At 45.3% G+C, this 15,211-nt stretch overlaps 1 protein-coding gene across 1 annotated transcript; it reads right to left on the bottom strand.

Annotated features, from left to right (window-relative positions):
• Positions 1 to 7,651: 7,651 nt before the first annotated feature.
• LOC103709005 (late embryogenesis abundant protein At1g64065-like) lies at positions 7,652 to 8,690 on the bottom strand. Its single transcript, XM_008794153.6, has one exon. The coding sequence runs from the start codon at positions 8,576 to 8,578 to the stop codon at positions 7,874 to 7,876; it is 705 nt and encodes a 234-aa protein (XP_008792375.2). The 5' UTR covers positions 8,579 to 8,690; the 3' UTR covers positions 7,652 to 7,873.
• Positions 8,691 to 15,211: the final 6,521 nt, after the last annotated feature.

The raw sequence follows: 15,211 nt of genomic DNA, 5'->3' as shown, positions 1-15,211 counted from the left end.
AGTCGCCCATGATTTGATTGACGACGAGCTGAGAATCACTGAAGGCCTTCAAGTCCTTCACTCCTAGCTCTTTGGCTAGCTTGAGCCCGGCGACAAGCGCTTCGTACTCCGCCATGTTATTGGAAGCAGGAAACTCGAGGCGCAAGGCTTGCTCAGCGACCACCCCCTCCGGACTGGTGAGGATAAGTCCCGCTCCGCTACCCCCCGAGTTTGAAGAGCCATCGACATGCAGAGTCCACGTCAAACTCGGGGTCTGCTCCATTGGTGGCTCAGGTTCGGGCTCGACCTCATCCGGTATGGTGCACTCGACTATAAAGTCTGCGAGCGCTTGTGCTTTGATCGCCGGTCTGGGTCGGTACTCGAGGTCGAATTCTCCGAGCTCGATGGCCCATTTAGTGATTCGACCTGCGCGGTCTGATCTCTGCAGGATCTGTTTGACCGGCTGGTCGGTCAGCACGGCCATTGTATGAGCTTGGAAGTAGGGTCGGAGCCTCCGAGCTGAGATGACCAAAGCATAGACAGTCTTCTCGAGCTTGGAGTATCGGGTCTCGGCATCCCTCAAGACCCGGCTGGTGTAATATACTGGCTTTTGGAGTTTGCCCTCTTCTCGGACCAGGACCGAGCTTACTGCTACGGGAGAGACAGCTAGGTACAGGTAAAGGAGTTCACCCTGTTGAGGCTTTGTGAGCAGGGGAGGGGAAGCCAGGAGGTGCTTGAGCTCTTCAAAAGACTGCTGGCACTCATCCGACCATAGAAAGTCCTTCGGCCTCTTGAGGGCTGTAAAGAATGGAAGGCAGCGCTCGGCCAAGCGGGAGATGAATCTTCCTAGGGCTGCAACTCGGCCTGTGAGCCGTTGTACCTCCTTGACCGTTCTGGGAGGTGTCATCTCTTGGAGGGCTCGGATCTTTTCAGGGTTTGCCTCGATTCCCCGTTGCGTAATGATGAAGCCAAGGAATTTGCCGGAGGTGACTCCGAATGCGCACTTGGCTGGGTTGAGCTTCATCTGGTACTTTCGGAGTGTGGAGAATGCTTCATTGAGGTCGGCTATATGGTCTTGCGCCACCTTGCTTTGTACCAGCATGTCATCAACATAGACCTCCATGTTTCGGCCTATTTGGTCTTTGAAGATCCGGCTGACCAGCCTTTGATAAGTTGCCCCGGCATTTTTTAAGCCGAATGGCATCACTTTGTAGCAGTAGGTTCCCCCGTCGGTGATGAAGGCTGTTTTTTCCTCGTCTTCTGGCGCCATGTGGATTTGGTTGTATCCGGAAAAGGCATCCATGAATGCCAGCAGCTCATGGCCCGAGGTGGAGTCCACGAGCTGGTCGATGCTGGGGAGTGGGAAGCTGTCCTTTGGGCAGGCTTTATTCAGGTCGGTGTAGTCCACGCACATACGCCACTTCCCGCTGGCTTTCTTGACGAGGACCACATTGGCGAGCCACTCCGGGTAGGATATCTCCCGGATGAAGCCAGCTTCAAGGAGCTTGCTGACCTCCTCGGCTGCTGCTCGCTGTCGTTCAGGGGCGGTGCCTCGCTTCTTTTGTCGCACGGGCTTGCAAGTTGGCTTTACTTGGAGCCGGTGGACCATGATCTCTGGATCTATCCCCGGCATGTCCGCGGACGACCATGCGAAGACGTCCATGTTATCTCGTAGGAAGTTGATGAGGCGACCCCTCTCATGCTCATTGAGGCCAGAGCCGACCTGCACGGTTAGCTCAGGAAAGTTCTTACGTAAAGGAACTTGAATTAATAACTCACCAGGCTCCACCCGCTTTTTCTGAGGGTTGACCCGTGCCTCCATAGTCTTAGTTGAGGGCCGGTCGGCTGCTGGGACAGGCGCCTCGGCGGGTTGTTTTGCCTTGTGGGTCGCCAAGTAGCACTGCCTTGCCACCATTTGGTCCCCTCGAACTTCGCCGACTCCCTGGCTGGTGGGGAATCGCATGAGCAGGTGGCGGGTCGAGACCACTGCTCGGAGGGCGTTGAGACCTGGCCTTCCGAGGATGGCGTTGTAGACCGAGGGCAAGCGTATCACGAGGAAGCTCATCCCCATGGTACTTTCACGGGGGGCGAGCCCGGCTGTGACCAGAAGGTCGACCTCGCCCTCCACTGGGACTGAATCCCCAGTAAATCCAACCAACGGAGCGTTCATCCTCCGTAGCTGCTCTTTTGTCATCCCCATTTTACAATAGGCACTAAAATACAAAACATTCGCCGAGCTTCCATTATCAATCAAGATGCGTTTTACATCAAATTTATTTATGATCATGGAGATGACCACGGCATCATCATGGGGAGTTTCGACTCCCTCCAGGTCATCATCTGAGAAGGAGATGGCTTCTGAGGCGCGCAGGCGCTTCGAGGAGGTTCCTTCTCCTGAAGCTTCTCCAGCCGAGGCCCCACTTCAGATGGTGTTGATGATGCCGGCGATGGGCCTATTGGCATTTGAACCTTCAGGCTGTGCGGCTCCTTCGGCTGGCATCTTCTCTTCACGCCGGCCTTGCACGAACCGATCGAGCACCCCTCGACGGATGAGTGCTTCGATCTCGTTTCGGAGTTGATAACAATCCTCGGTATCATGGCCGTGATCCCGGTGGAAACGGCAATACTTCCGGGGATCACGCCGGGTTCTGGAATCTTGTTTCGGAGGTGGGAGCCGGATGCAATCCCGGCTCTCAATCTCCATGAGGATTTCAGCCCGAGGAGCATTGAGGGGAGTGTAGTTTCCATACCTCCCTTCGGGTGCGCGGGCCCGCAGTGGGAATCTCGGGCGGAGTGGTGACCTCTGCTGAGGCGGTCCCCGCAACCGGGGTGGACTCTTCAGACTGGGCGGGTTCTTAGCTCGTCGCGGAGACGGGCTTCTGGGCTGGCCGCGCTCCTCGCGGCGTCTCTTCTGTTTCTTGGGGTTCTGCTCGGTCCCGCCCCGCCGAACAGCCACGGCTTCCTCAGCCTTGGCGTACTTCCGCGCCCGAGCGAACATTTCGGTGAGGTCTGCAGGGAAATTCTTCTCGATCGAGAAGAGGAACCTGTAAGACCGGGCTCCAGTCTTTAGCGCCGACATGGCGATTGACTGGTCAAGCTCCCGGACCTCCCATGTTGCGGCGGTAAACCGGTCCAAGTATTCCCTGAAGGACTCTCCCTCCTTTTGCTTAATATCAAGGAGGGAGTCGGATGTCCGTCGCTGGGGCTGGCTGGCGGCAAAGTTGCCGGCAAATTGTCTTCCGAGCTGCTCAAAAGAAGAGACAGTACTCGGCTTCAGCCCGGTAAACCACAGCCGGGCTGGTCCTCGGAGTGTCGCTGGGAAAGCCTTGCACATCATGGCCTCCGAGGCTCCTTGTAGGGCCATTAAGACCCGATAACTTTCCAGGTGGTCAAGGGGATCAGCCTTGCCGTTGTAAGGCTCCACCTGGGGCATCTTGAACCGTAGTGGAACCGGTTCATCTTCAATCTCCGGGGAGAAGGGCGACTTCGTGGTGAACTCGAAGTCGCCATCGCGTCCCGATTTCCTCCCGTGGAGTGCCTGGATTTGGCGCTCCAGTTTCTCGACCTTCCTGTCGAGTTCATCATTCTGGAGGATCGCTGCAGCGGTTCGTTCGGGTGCAAGTTGCCCTGGAACCGACTCAGCTTCTGAAGGTTGTGGCCAGCCTCTATGGCCTCTGGCTGGGTGCTCTCTCCAGAGGGAGGCCTGAACTTGAGAGTCCTGACCTCGAAGGGGAAGTCCGCTTGTAGGGGGCTCCGGTTGGACTGGAGCCGGAGGAAGCGGCGCCGTTGGGATGCCCCTGGGTTGCAAGCTTTGGACAGCGGTAGCCAAGGCTTGCACCTGTTGTACCAGGGCATCAAACTGCTCCGGTCGAACTTGAGGAGTTGATTCGGCCGGAGGCGGCGAGTTTCGGACAGAATGTTCGGGACTAGACGGAGGACGTCGGGAGGCATTGGAAGCCTCTTTACTTCTTAGTTTCATGGCAGCAACTCGGGCCCTTCCTCTAGCGCCAACTGTTGCTGGAAATTGGACCCGGGGGCCGCCGCGAAACCAGGGGGAGGAGCTCTGCTGCCGGAACGGCGGACGGCGGTGCGCCGGCTGGCTGCGTCCTCCTGTGGAGTGGACGTCTGTCCTGCAAAAAAGTCGGTGGCCGGGCTTTCCGGCGCCGGCCCTCCGATGCCTAAGTCAGAGGGGGCTAATATGTGGAGAGAGCAAAGAAGAGAAAATGTTCTGTTCTTTCGTGTCTGTGCTGTTTACTTGTTTTTCATCCTTTCCCTTTTTCTCCCCAGGCTTCCTTTTATAGAAGGATATTATGTTACCTAGGAGGTGACAGGGGAATTTGTCCTCTTTTGTGATAATTGATCACGATTTGGCCCATTAATGGTGTAGTGGAGAATAAGGCTGAATCAGGCCGGAGTCAGGGAGTTGTCGCGGTTGATCAGACCAGTTGGAGTGGTTGAACCGTCGGCCGTAGTGGGCCTGGGGTTCGTAGATGGTAAGTGCATTTATTACCGAGTGAACCGGCGGTCAGGGAGAGCCATACGCTTTGATGGTTCAGTGATCCGGAGATCGTCTTGAGCCGTGTTCATTAAATGACTGAGTGCATCGGAGACTTGAGGGGGTCTCATGCATTAATGATAGGTCGTGCCAAATACCTGCGGAGATCTTGTGCCTTGACGGCTCAGAGATGGTGGCAGGTTGCAGTGGAGTTGTGTATTTAGCCGTCAGATCCTTTAAAAGGCTAGGCGGAGATTGAGTATTTGGTTAAGGCATCGGCTCGGCAGGGGTGCCGAGCCGAGCTGGTCGCCCGGCGGGGCGCCCTGTGGCGGGGTCGCTTCTAGTTAGTATTTTCTGGTCGGCGCTCTCTGGTCGGCTCTTTCTAGCCGAGCGTCCCTACTTGGCGCTTTGGTTGGGCCTCTTCTGATCGGCGCTCTCTAGCCGAGCACCTTTCTGGTCGGCGCCCTTTGGTCGAGCGCCTCCGTGGCATATGACTTGGGTTTTTCCCCCCAACAATGCTAACAAAGAAAAAACATAATATAAATCGATACAAAACTATGCTAATAAAAAAAAATATTATGAGCTGGTACAGATTATTATGTGATCCTTAAAATTATTTTAATAGTAAATATTGACATATTCAACATCCATCTAATATTCTTAGGAGCCAATACCATACTTCGATTTGCTATTCAGATTTTACTATTGATATTCTTTTGGCAGAATATATGCACATTAGTTGATGGTCGCTTTCTAGTTGGTGACCCGCAGCTCTATGTCAGATTTCAAAATAATTGCATGTCATAAATACATTTATTTGTTCTTTCCTTGGAGAGTTAGAGCGGAAACTCTACACTCTGGTGGAAAGGCTTTGAGAGACATTTTGAGGTGTTCAAAAGATGGCCGTGGCCAGGTGCAATAATACAGTACAGTACACAGGGAAACAGGAAGTTGCTGAGCTGATTGGACTCAAATGGCTGAGCCATGGGTCCCTGCATTCTTAATCTTTATGGCCGTGACCAGCACTATGAAAACGTGGCAGACTGTATGCTAAATTGTCGATGACGGATCAAGTTGGTAGGGATCAGCTCATAAGTCAAAAAGAGTCGCGTGCAATATGACTGGAAATGGACCTAACTACTACCTAAATAAGAGGATATGGATCCAAGGCTCAGCTCATTTAAAAGGAGTAAATCCACGGGAGCCTTCCAATGAGGATCTAGCGCTTGCACATGTAACATGGACATAGAAGATGTTATCCGATTTGCGTGGTATGGTGAAGGTTCATGAATGGATCCATTCCTCAATATTAGAAGGAAAATTATGGATGACAAGGCTATATAGATAGTAAAGAATTAAATTTAAATTGGTTTGCTCAAATTTACATTGGTTTAGTCACAAGATTTTCAATTCAAAGTCAAGATTTAAATTCAGAGTGAAATCCATCGAGAGCTTCTCTATTACATAAATGACGGACATATATAGTGATTATGCAATCGTTATTTTTATTTTTATTGCTTGAAAACTATCAAAAAATGCAGGCTATTTCGTAGCTCTACAATTTCAAATCAATGTAGGTATGGCAACTATCTTCCGAAAGGAGGTGGATCTGAAGGCTGCGCATCCACCCCCGAGTGGTCTTAGTTGTCTGGAAGGCGACCTGGGGTTGTCTACTCACCAAAGGAGTGTTAGCACGGCGGGAGGTGGACATCTTTCCGGGTTGCTGGGCCTGTCAGGAGGCGGAGGAGACTATCCACCATATCATTTTTGGCTATTAGCAGGCTGCTATGATCTAGGAGTGCATCCTGGCCTCAACGGAGCTGCGTCCGGGATGGATATCGACAGAGGACTTCCTGACCTTCCTGCTTGAGTCCTCTAAACGACGTAGACTTCTGGAGCAAGGGACTCGGGTGGCCTATTTAGCTTGCTATTGCTAGCTAGATAGAAATGCTCGAATATTTGAGGACCGAGATGCGCACCCGAGAGCGGTGGTGGACAGGGTCTTACTTCATGCGGCGGAGGTCCTTGATACAACTGCTTCATCTTTTCTTAGGTTGCCTAGAAAAATCTGGGGCTCTTATTCCGCTCTAACAGCATCCAGGTTTATGCTTGTCTTCTGGGAGCCCCCATCCCCTAATTTTCTCAAGATAAATGTCGACGATAGTGTTAAGGAGAATAGTTGTTGCGGCATCGATTTTGTTATCAGGAATCCACAGGCCAGACTTGTGGCAGCCGGAGGACAGCGGATCTTCAATTAGTCTGTCGCCGGTGCCGAGATCAGAGCTGCTTGGGAAGGTGTCTCCTATGCGAGACGGATGCTGAGGGTGGACCGTATCATTTTCGAGAGGGACTCCACGATAGTGATCAAGGGGATCCAGGGTCTCGGGAGTGCTATCAGGGAGATGGGATTGCTCCATGACATTTATCGTCTCTTAGGCGAATGCGGCGCCTCTCGATCTACCCATGGATCAAACCGCCTCTTGGTGGAAAGACCAAATCCAAATCAGACTTAGTAATACTAACTTAATTGCGTATGTTGATGGTATAACAACTTGACCCTGATAACCATTCCATCAACAAATCATACAACCCAAGTTCCCAACAATAATTCTTGTCCTAGAGAAAAACCGATCGATCAGTTTGTCGAAGCATGCATTAATGCCACCCTAAACGAGTCTTTCGCATCCAATCTACTAGGATTGGCTTCCTCCAAGGAGGCCCTGGACTCACTTGAATTGCTCTTTCCAACAAAGTCAGCGGCCGGAAAATCCCATCTGGAAAAGAGAACTTCAAAACCTTATCAAGGGAAGCTAGTCCATCTGGAAAATTAATCCCATCGGTGCGGCCGGGGCCTAATCTCGACGTAACAATCAACTCGACACCTCCCGCCTCATCGCCTTGCTCCACTGTCGTTAGGTTTAGGCTCACCCCAAAGAACTCTGACACCAAGGAAGAGAAGAAGAAGGGACCGGAAAAAGGAGGGAGAGAAGAACGAAAGGGGGAGGGGGGGCGGCTTCTCAGCCACAGTAAGTTCCGAGAATCCCAAAGGGAGAACGGCGGCGAGGGCTGGAGGGAAGGATGCAATCCGACAGTCTTTCTCTTTGAAGTGGGTTGGATTCACCTTCTAGATTTTAGAGAACTGAGCAATTTTTCATCACAACCAGGCACCAGCTCGCATCAATAGAATCCTAATCTCTAAGTTTTTCATTGGGAAAATTCTTGCAATGTCACAATCGATACTTGCAATTGCTCGAACGCAATCGCATAACCAAAATATAATTATATGCACAAATCTCCAATAACAACATCGATGAGGCAAAAAAGGAAAAAGAAAAAAGAGTATTTAGATATCAATCAAGCATGGATCCCATTCCCCTCTTCGATACTTCCTCTCTTCCTTCACTCGACGTTGGCCGCACAGACCGTGTTCGTGATCTCCTGCGACAGGGCAGACACCTCCAAGTTCATGCTGCAGTTCATCCTCACATCTATGTGCCGTTTGTAAATCCCTAGCACGTCCACCCTCCCATTTAAATCTGTGTAGCTCGTCAGGCTCAGCTCACTGCCCGTGATCAGGCTCATCGTCCCGTTCGTCCGCAGCAGCACCTGGTCGACGAGCACGTCCACCGTCACGTTCATGCGCACCGTCCGGTGGGCCGAAACCTTGCCGTTCGGCGCGTACGCCACCCCGACGGTCTGTCCATGGTAGTAGAATTCGGTGGTGCTGTTGTCGAACTTGAACGACGCCACGTTCGGGTTCTTTATCGAGATGTCGGCGGTGAGCGTCGCGTTCAGCGACCCGGGGTCGTTCCCCGAAAAAATACCCGAGTCGAAGCCACTCAGGCTGATGGAGTTCATGGTGAGGGTCGGGTCTTTGACCTTGAACACGGTGAGGGACAGAATGAGGATGACGATGCCGAGGATGACGACGGTGAGGCCGCAGCAGCCGCAGCACCAGAGGGCGCAACGCCGCTTGCGGAGATAACGGACCGGTCGCCACCCGGTGGCGCCGCCTTCTTCATCGCTGTTGATTGGGTTGACGGTGGGGGATGGCGCCGTGAAGGGCTTCACCTGATCATTTTCCGCCATAGTTTTGGTATCCATCTACGAGGAGGAAGGGGTGGGAGGTTAGGTGGTGGCGACGAGGCTTCAACGAACTTTTTTCCTTGGTTGGTCGCCTTCTTCAATATTTGGCTAATGCCTGCCCTTGGAATAATTAATATGAACGGAGCCAGGGGTGGGCGGCGTTTTGAAGTCTCTGCAGAGGAGTTCACGCGTTCGATTGTTTTGGAATTTCGAGTATCCGTGTTTGATTGTTGACCGGAGAATTAACCAAGACCGCGACAATTTTGTTCAATTATATGCTACCAATTTTGAATGAATGAAAATTCAACTTTGGAGATGTGATTCAGAAGGAGACACCGACCGAACTAATTGCTGATTGCATGTTACTCACGCTGAAATTGGATCGGATTATATTCAACTGTATTCATTTTTACATATGATTCGGATACTGCTTTGTTGATACAAATCTAGCTATTAAGTTCAAAAATCTTCTGAACAATGATATGGATCTGGATACATTCATTTTTTCTGAATTTGAATCGGGATATTTGAATAACAGAGCCACCAATAGTGAACCTCCTAACCTGGATCCTAGGCACTCTATAGTCCCAACTCCTATTCAAAGTCCGAATAAGAGTTGATATTAACATGAAATCACGTGATATGATAATGTTAATATTTTTTGCCACTTTTTAAATTAAAAATAGTTAAATTATCTTTAATAAATTTTGATCATTTTTATTGAATTTTTTAAATATATACCCATTTAGGTATGCGTAATTGCATAAATATCCTTGCAAAGTTTCTATTTGCATGTATATCTTTATAAAGTTTTCTTTTTGCGCATCTACTCGTAAAGGTATTTCAGTCATTTTAATTTTAAATTATTTATTTTTAGCGGCATTAGATGGTATGAGTATATATATATATATATATATATAAAGAAAAGTGTACATACAAAATAAGTATTTTTTTTAGAGGGTATGCCCTTTCTAAAATTATATGAATATATAATTTTTAGAGCATATGAATATTTTTTTTAGAGCTCGGAAACTTGTCATGTCAACAACCTTTGCCATGACACTGTCGGAAAGAGAGGACATGAGAGTGCTCAAGTGGACTCGATCTTATTGGAAGTACAATTGAAAGGATGGATTGAGTGTATGGGTAGAGGGTAAGGAAGATTTTAAGCAAATCCAAATTTCTTAAATATAAAATTTAATTTTGATATCTATTTAATATCCGCATCTATATCTCATATTTGTTGAAAAATATGAATTCAAATATAAATATACCAATATCCGAACTATTTTGAGCGCAACGAGAGGAATCATGAAAGGTCATACAATCCTCCATATAATTATTTTTGTAAAATTTAATTCCATAAATGTTGTACTAGTCTTTAACCCTTTATTGATATATTACAGCAGATATTTTTATAAGCAGAGAGAACAAGTGAAGATTAGAGAGTTCAATCAACTACTGTGTGATAAAATACGAAACACCCTCAGAAAAGATGTGGACTCCAACATCATAGACTGGAACAACATCCACTTGAGAATGTTGGGTTATAATATACTAAAACATGGTATTGATCCTTTCTCTAGCAAAAGCAAATGGGTAAAGCTTCTTCTTAGTCTGCTTTAAATTTTTTCAGAGTAGACAATCCTGTAACGTATGACTCGGGCGTTGCCACTGGGAACGAGTCTCCACTTGACTGAGCTGCGGCAGTCAAGAGTATAAATGAATCGCTCTGGTCAACTGTGCCAGATTTTTTTTTTTTTTTAAGGATGCTGCTAGCTTGTTGCCGATTGATTTGATTAAAATAGTAGCTAGATAAAGCTCGAAGAAAACAAAAGTGGGGCAGCGAGGAAAGAATGCAGGCAGGTTCCCCTCTCTGCTTGACTTCTCCCAAAGAACAGAAACAGCGTTCTAAAACAATATCAATACTGGTCAAAAACCAAGCTTTTGCATTCAGCGTACTTTGTCAAAAATGTTCTACTTGTTCCGTGGAATCAACTGGGAGGGACTCCGTGTCGTTGGGTTTGACGCAAAGCAGACGTCGATGAGAACTTTAAGATGTGGCCACACAAATCAACCATTCATCCAAAGTTTGCAAAAATTTAGTGTAATATAATTTGGAGCTTATCTTCAACCGTTCTGTTGGCAAGTCCAGCACCGGTCATTACACGTCTGTGTAGAAGAGATCCTGGATAGGCTGGTTTCTTTCAAACAGCTTCCAAAAGTCTAACGCCATTAATTGCCATCATAGTAACTTGATTGTTGGGTGCCAACTAACGTGATGGTTATTCTTCTGGAAGAGAGGAGAGGATGTGATGCGTGTGGACTTTATTAATATTTTTTGGTGCAAAGACTTTATTAATATCGGTATTATAAGATTGCCTGTGCCATTTCTGTCATCCTGTGGCAGTACAATGTTGGTAAATGTTGGTACGTAGGATTGCATGCGCAAATGCTGGTAAGTTAGTACTGAAACGTAAAAGATTTCCAGTCTATTACCCTACGGCAGTACAATTTGTCATTATTATGACGGAAGATTTTTCTCTCTCCCTTTTTTTTAAAGAAAAAGTTTATGATGCTGATTGTAATTTGTCACTTGTTTTCATGTCTCCGTTTTTGGGGATGAGGTTGCTAGGTCAGCTAGTGGGCTTTGAATTATATCTAGGCTTGCTTACTTAGGTTCCCATTAATCAAGTAGATCCACAGCCTGGATATCCATCTAATATATCCATCCATCACATGTATATATCTTAAGTCTCTATGGAAAGGCCTCTTGAGTGAAGGTAGTTTTGTGGCTTGGTAGGAGAGCGTATTTGGTGGATATCATTGCGTTGGACGAAAGAATGGAAAAAAAAGGAAGAGATTTGAGGTGCAATTTCTGACCTACTAGACCATTCAATTTGACCCACAAACGACATACTTATAGTTGATTTGGATTTGCCATAAATAGATTTAGATTATAAATAGGTCAATTCATCTAAATATATTTATTAAATAGATTTTGTTCATATTTAAATTTTAGACCCGCTTAATCCGTTTTGATATATTTAATAATTAATTCGGATCATGATCCAACCTGTTAACCTACTTAAAATATGTTTAATCGGTTTGAAACCTGCTTATTCTATTTCTGGCCTATTCAATCTAGCATGCTTAATCTATTTAAATCCATTTAATCTGTTAAAAATTTAACTTATTCATCTATTTCATTTAACCAATTTAATAAATAGTTCGAATTTAGATTTAAAATTTTAACTTAATTAATAAATAGGCTAAATTTAGATTGATTAATTTTAGGTCAGAATTCGCCCCGTATACGACTCAGGCCCAATCCCCAAGGTCTTAAATAACAGCTGGACCACGGTACCTGCAGCATGCTTGGCTTAAATGCAGCGTTTTTACCCTATATGCTTCCTTTTCTTTACTGTAATCATTTTCTAAGATGTGGCTGTGCTAAAGATAGTTAAATATTCGGCTGGCAGCTTACATTGGTTAAATATTTATCTACCATGTGTACAAGATTGGAAAGTATCTCATTCATGCGTGCTAAATTGAAAGACCTCTATTACGGACCTTAAAAAAGAGGGTAAAAAAGGTGCTGCGAGTCCACCTTGTACAAGTTTTCCAAATCCTAAGAGGGGTATGGGAGGATTAAAAGCCTCCAATAATGCATATGGAGATGGAGGATGTGGATGAAAAATGCCGCCCATGAGCAGCAATTCGTATTAATTTTTTTTTTCTTGAAAGAGAAGCATTATTGGATATTGTTCAGAAATTAAATATGAAGAAAACCAGAGGGCTTGGAATGCGTTGTTTCCATATGGCTTTTCCATCCGATCATCTTGCCCTTCTATCTTGCAGAAAGGTGGCCTCACGGAAACCCTTCGCTCGTGCATGAACTGCAGATATGATACCACAAATGGAGAGAATCATGGCTGGCGCTTTGTGGTCCACCTCGTGTATGCGATCGACGTGGCGAGCCTTGGAAACCCTGGTGGGTGGAAGAAAACGTAAATATATCAGATGGTTGCGATTCTCCATCAAAGGCTCCCCTCATATTTGTGCCAGATTGTAGCTCTTGATTCTGCTGGCTACACCTACATTAGAGTAGGATGACTGATGAGCAGCCATTGCACTAAAAAAAAAATCTCTCCACCGGTTTTCAGTTTCTTTGTGAAGCCACGAGACCATCTAAGTTCATATATTGCCAAAAGACCAAAACACCCTCATGTTTCCGATCAAGGCTTAATATTTCGGGGGCATGTGCATCGTTCCAACTGAGTCAATCTGGGATGAATGCAAGAGGAGCAAAGAAACCGGCTAGCTTTCTAGAGAAACAAAGAAAGCTCTAATTCTCATATGATGACTAAAATACCCTTGAATCTCCATCGTATTTACATGCAGACCATCGACATTTTTAGCTTAGGAATAATAAAAAACATATTGGTATATCAAATTCCATCAATTTAACATTTTTGATACTCGAAATTATTCATTTTGATGGAAATTGGGTGCAGATTATCTCCTTGATTCCTTCCCCCATTTTCTATGTTGTCATGAGGAATTAGTTTTACCGATAGTGACTATTTAATTTGAAATTCTATATTTATTCTAAAATCTAGGTTGTGGTTGGATGCAGCTATTATTTTGATGATGACCATTTAATTTGAAAAGAATGTCTCATGGTAAAAGCTTTTTGAGAACCGATGGGTTTTGCTAAGGTGTACGGATCAATATAATTTTAGATGCTTGCATGCTGTGCTTATCAGTAATATAAATATATCTATATATTGAGTCTGTACAATATAAGTTTTCATAATACTTATAATTATGAAGGATCACTTATAATTATTCATAATTATAAATCTCATCTATACATTGGATAATTCATCTAACATATTGGATAACATCTAAAGTAAATATTACAATCATGAAACCATAAAATATAACTTGATAAGGTAATATATGTAGTAAGAGAATATTTATGGACCAAATCAAATAACAGAACAATATGGTAGCTATAAACAAACATGAAATTGAAAAAATAACACAAGAGAGAGGAGGAAAAAAAACAAACATAGAATGATGAACAAATACGTCAAAAGGTAATTTAATTAGGTAATACTTTATAAATTTAAAGATGAAGCACTACATAAATTAAACAACATATTAATAAAAGTGATACTTACTTTAATCTTCAACAAAGAGGAGGCAAAAAGTAGAAACAAGAGCCTAAGAATATTCATATACATAAAATTTGGAATAGAAAATTTTTAATTTTAATTAGAAAAATAAAGGAGAGCAAATTTTTGTTTATTAAAAATTCATCCAATTAGTACAATTCAAAAAATGCCCTGTAAGTACTATCGTATCCCTTGTTCATATGTAAATTTTTTCCCTCGTTCTATTAACATCAAAATATAAACTGATTTTATAGGAACTAACCAACCAATTTTTTTCTTTGAAAATATGTAAAGTGCATGTAACATATTTTTTTTTTGAAATGTCTTAAATAAACATATCAACTGTAGGCATATCTTACATCAAGTGTATTACAAATTAAAAAACCAGTTTAAAAAAAAATATACCCCGAGCATCGCACAGGTTATAAGCTAGTGTGTCACTAAATTCGTTGATATATGCATCGCAATGTGAAAAATTACTATAGTTATTGCAAAACTTCTACCTTTTGCGTAATGCACATGGTTGATGCGTTACTAAATATATTGCTGCAATAAACCTATGCGTTACTAAATTTATTGCAAAATGACTTGTCATAATGTGAAAATTATACCCTGTGTCTAATATGCATGTGTTTATGCGTTACTAAATTTATAGTAACATAGATCCCTATACGTTACTAAATATATTGGAATATGATCCCTATATCACTCATTGCTATAGCCTGACCTAAACCAAGATATTGCTATATATCACTGCCCATCTATAAACCGGAGGGCTAGAAGGGTGGACTTATCCTAGGAAACACAATGTTAGGAGGTTGTTTCTAGGTCAAGTTTGTGCGTCGACTCCGTCTCCTTCTCAAAGATTGCAGACATGGATGATGCTAGCCTGTCTCTCTTCCCATGTTTGGGCGGCGAGAGCAGCAGCATGCGACTCCATGCTGTTCCTTACTGAGAACCAGGGTTCGATCCTATGCTTGGAGGGGGCGAAGGAGGTTCTCATGGCACGGAGATGAGCTCACACCCGTGTCAGTGGCCGGTGAGCAACTGATGGAAGAGAGACAAGAGTGAGGAGTTGCTGGCTGATGCCATCTCTGACTCGAACCCTTGAAACTCCCTTCCCTCTCCACCAGACTCTTTGTGAGCTCATTTCATTGTTGACAATGAGTGAACCACCGCCCTTGCAGAAGTAAGGCTCCTCGCTGAAGGGCCATCCAGGGTTCATATGGCATGCTGCAAGCCACAAATGCAAACAAGTCTTGCCCACTTCCTGGTGGCAGTGATGCTAGTGGTGGAGGCCATGATGAACGGTGCTCCTGGTGGTTGACGAGTTGGTGGTGGTGCGAAGGCCACTGGGTAAAAGAAGCGGCCCTATGTATATGCATGTGGTGGAACATGCATTGTGCATGCCATGCATCTATGATGGTAAGCACAGGAGCAGCCTAATGTATTTGAAGACCTAAGGCCG

Source organism: Phoenix dactylifera, chromosome 9 (assembly GCF_051530095.1).
Source record: "Phoenix dactylifera cultivar Ajwa chromosome 9, Ajwa_hap1_PhDact_Kaust_v1.1, whole genome shotgun sequence".
In the NCBI taxonomy this organism is placed as follows: Eukaryota; Viridiplantae; Streptophyta; class Magnoliopsida; order Arecales; family Arecaceae; genus Phoenix; species Phoenix dactylifera.
Note: the sequence above shows the minus strand (reverse complement) of the source record. Positions and strands in the feature narration are given on the sequence as shown.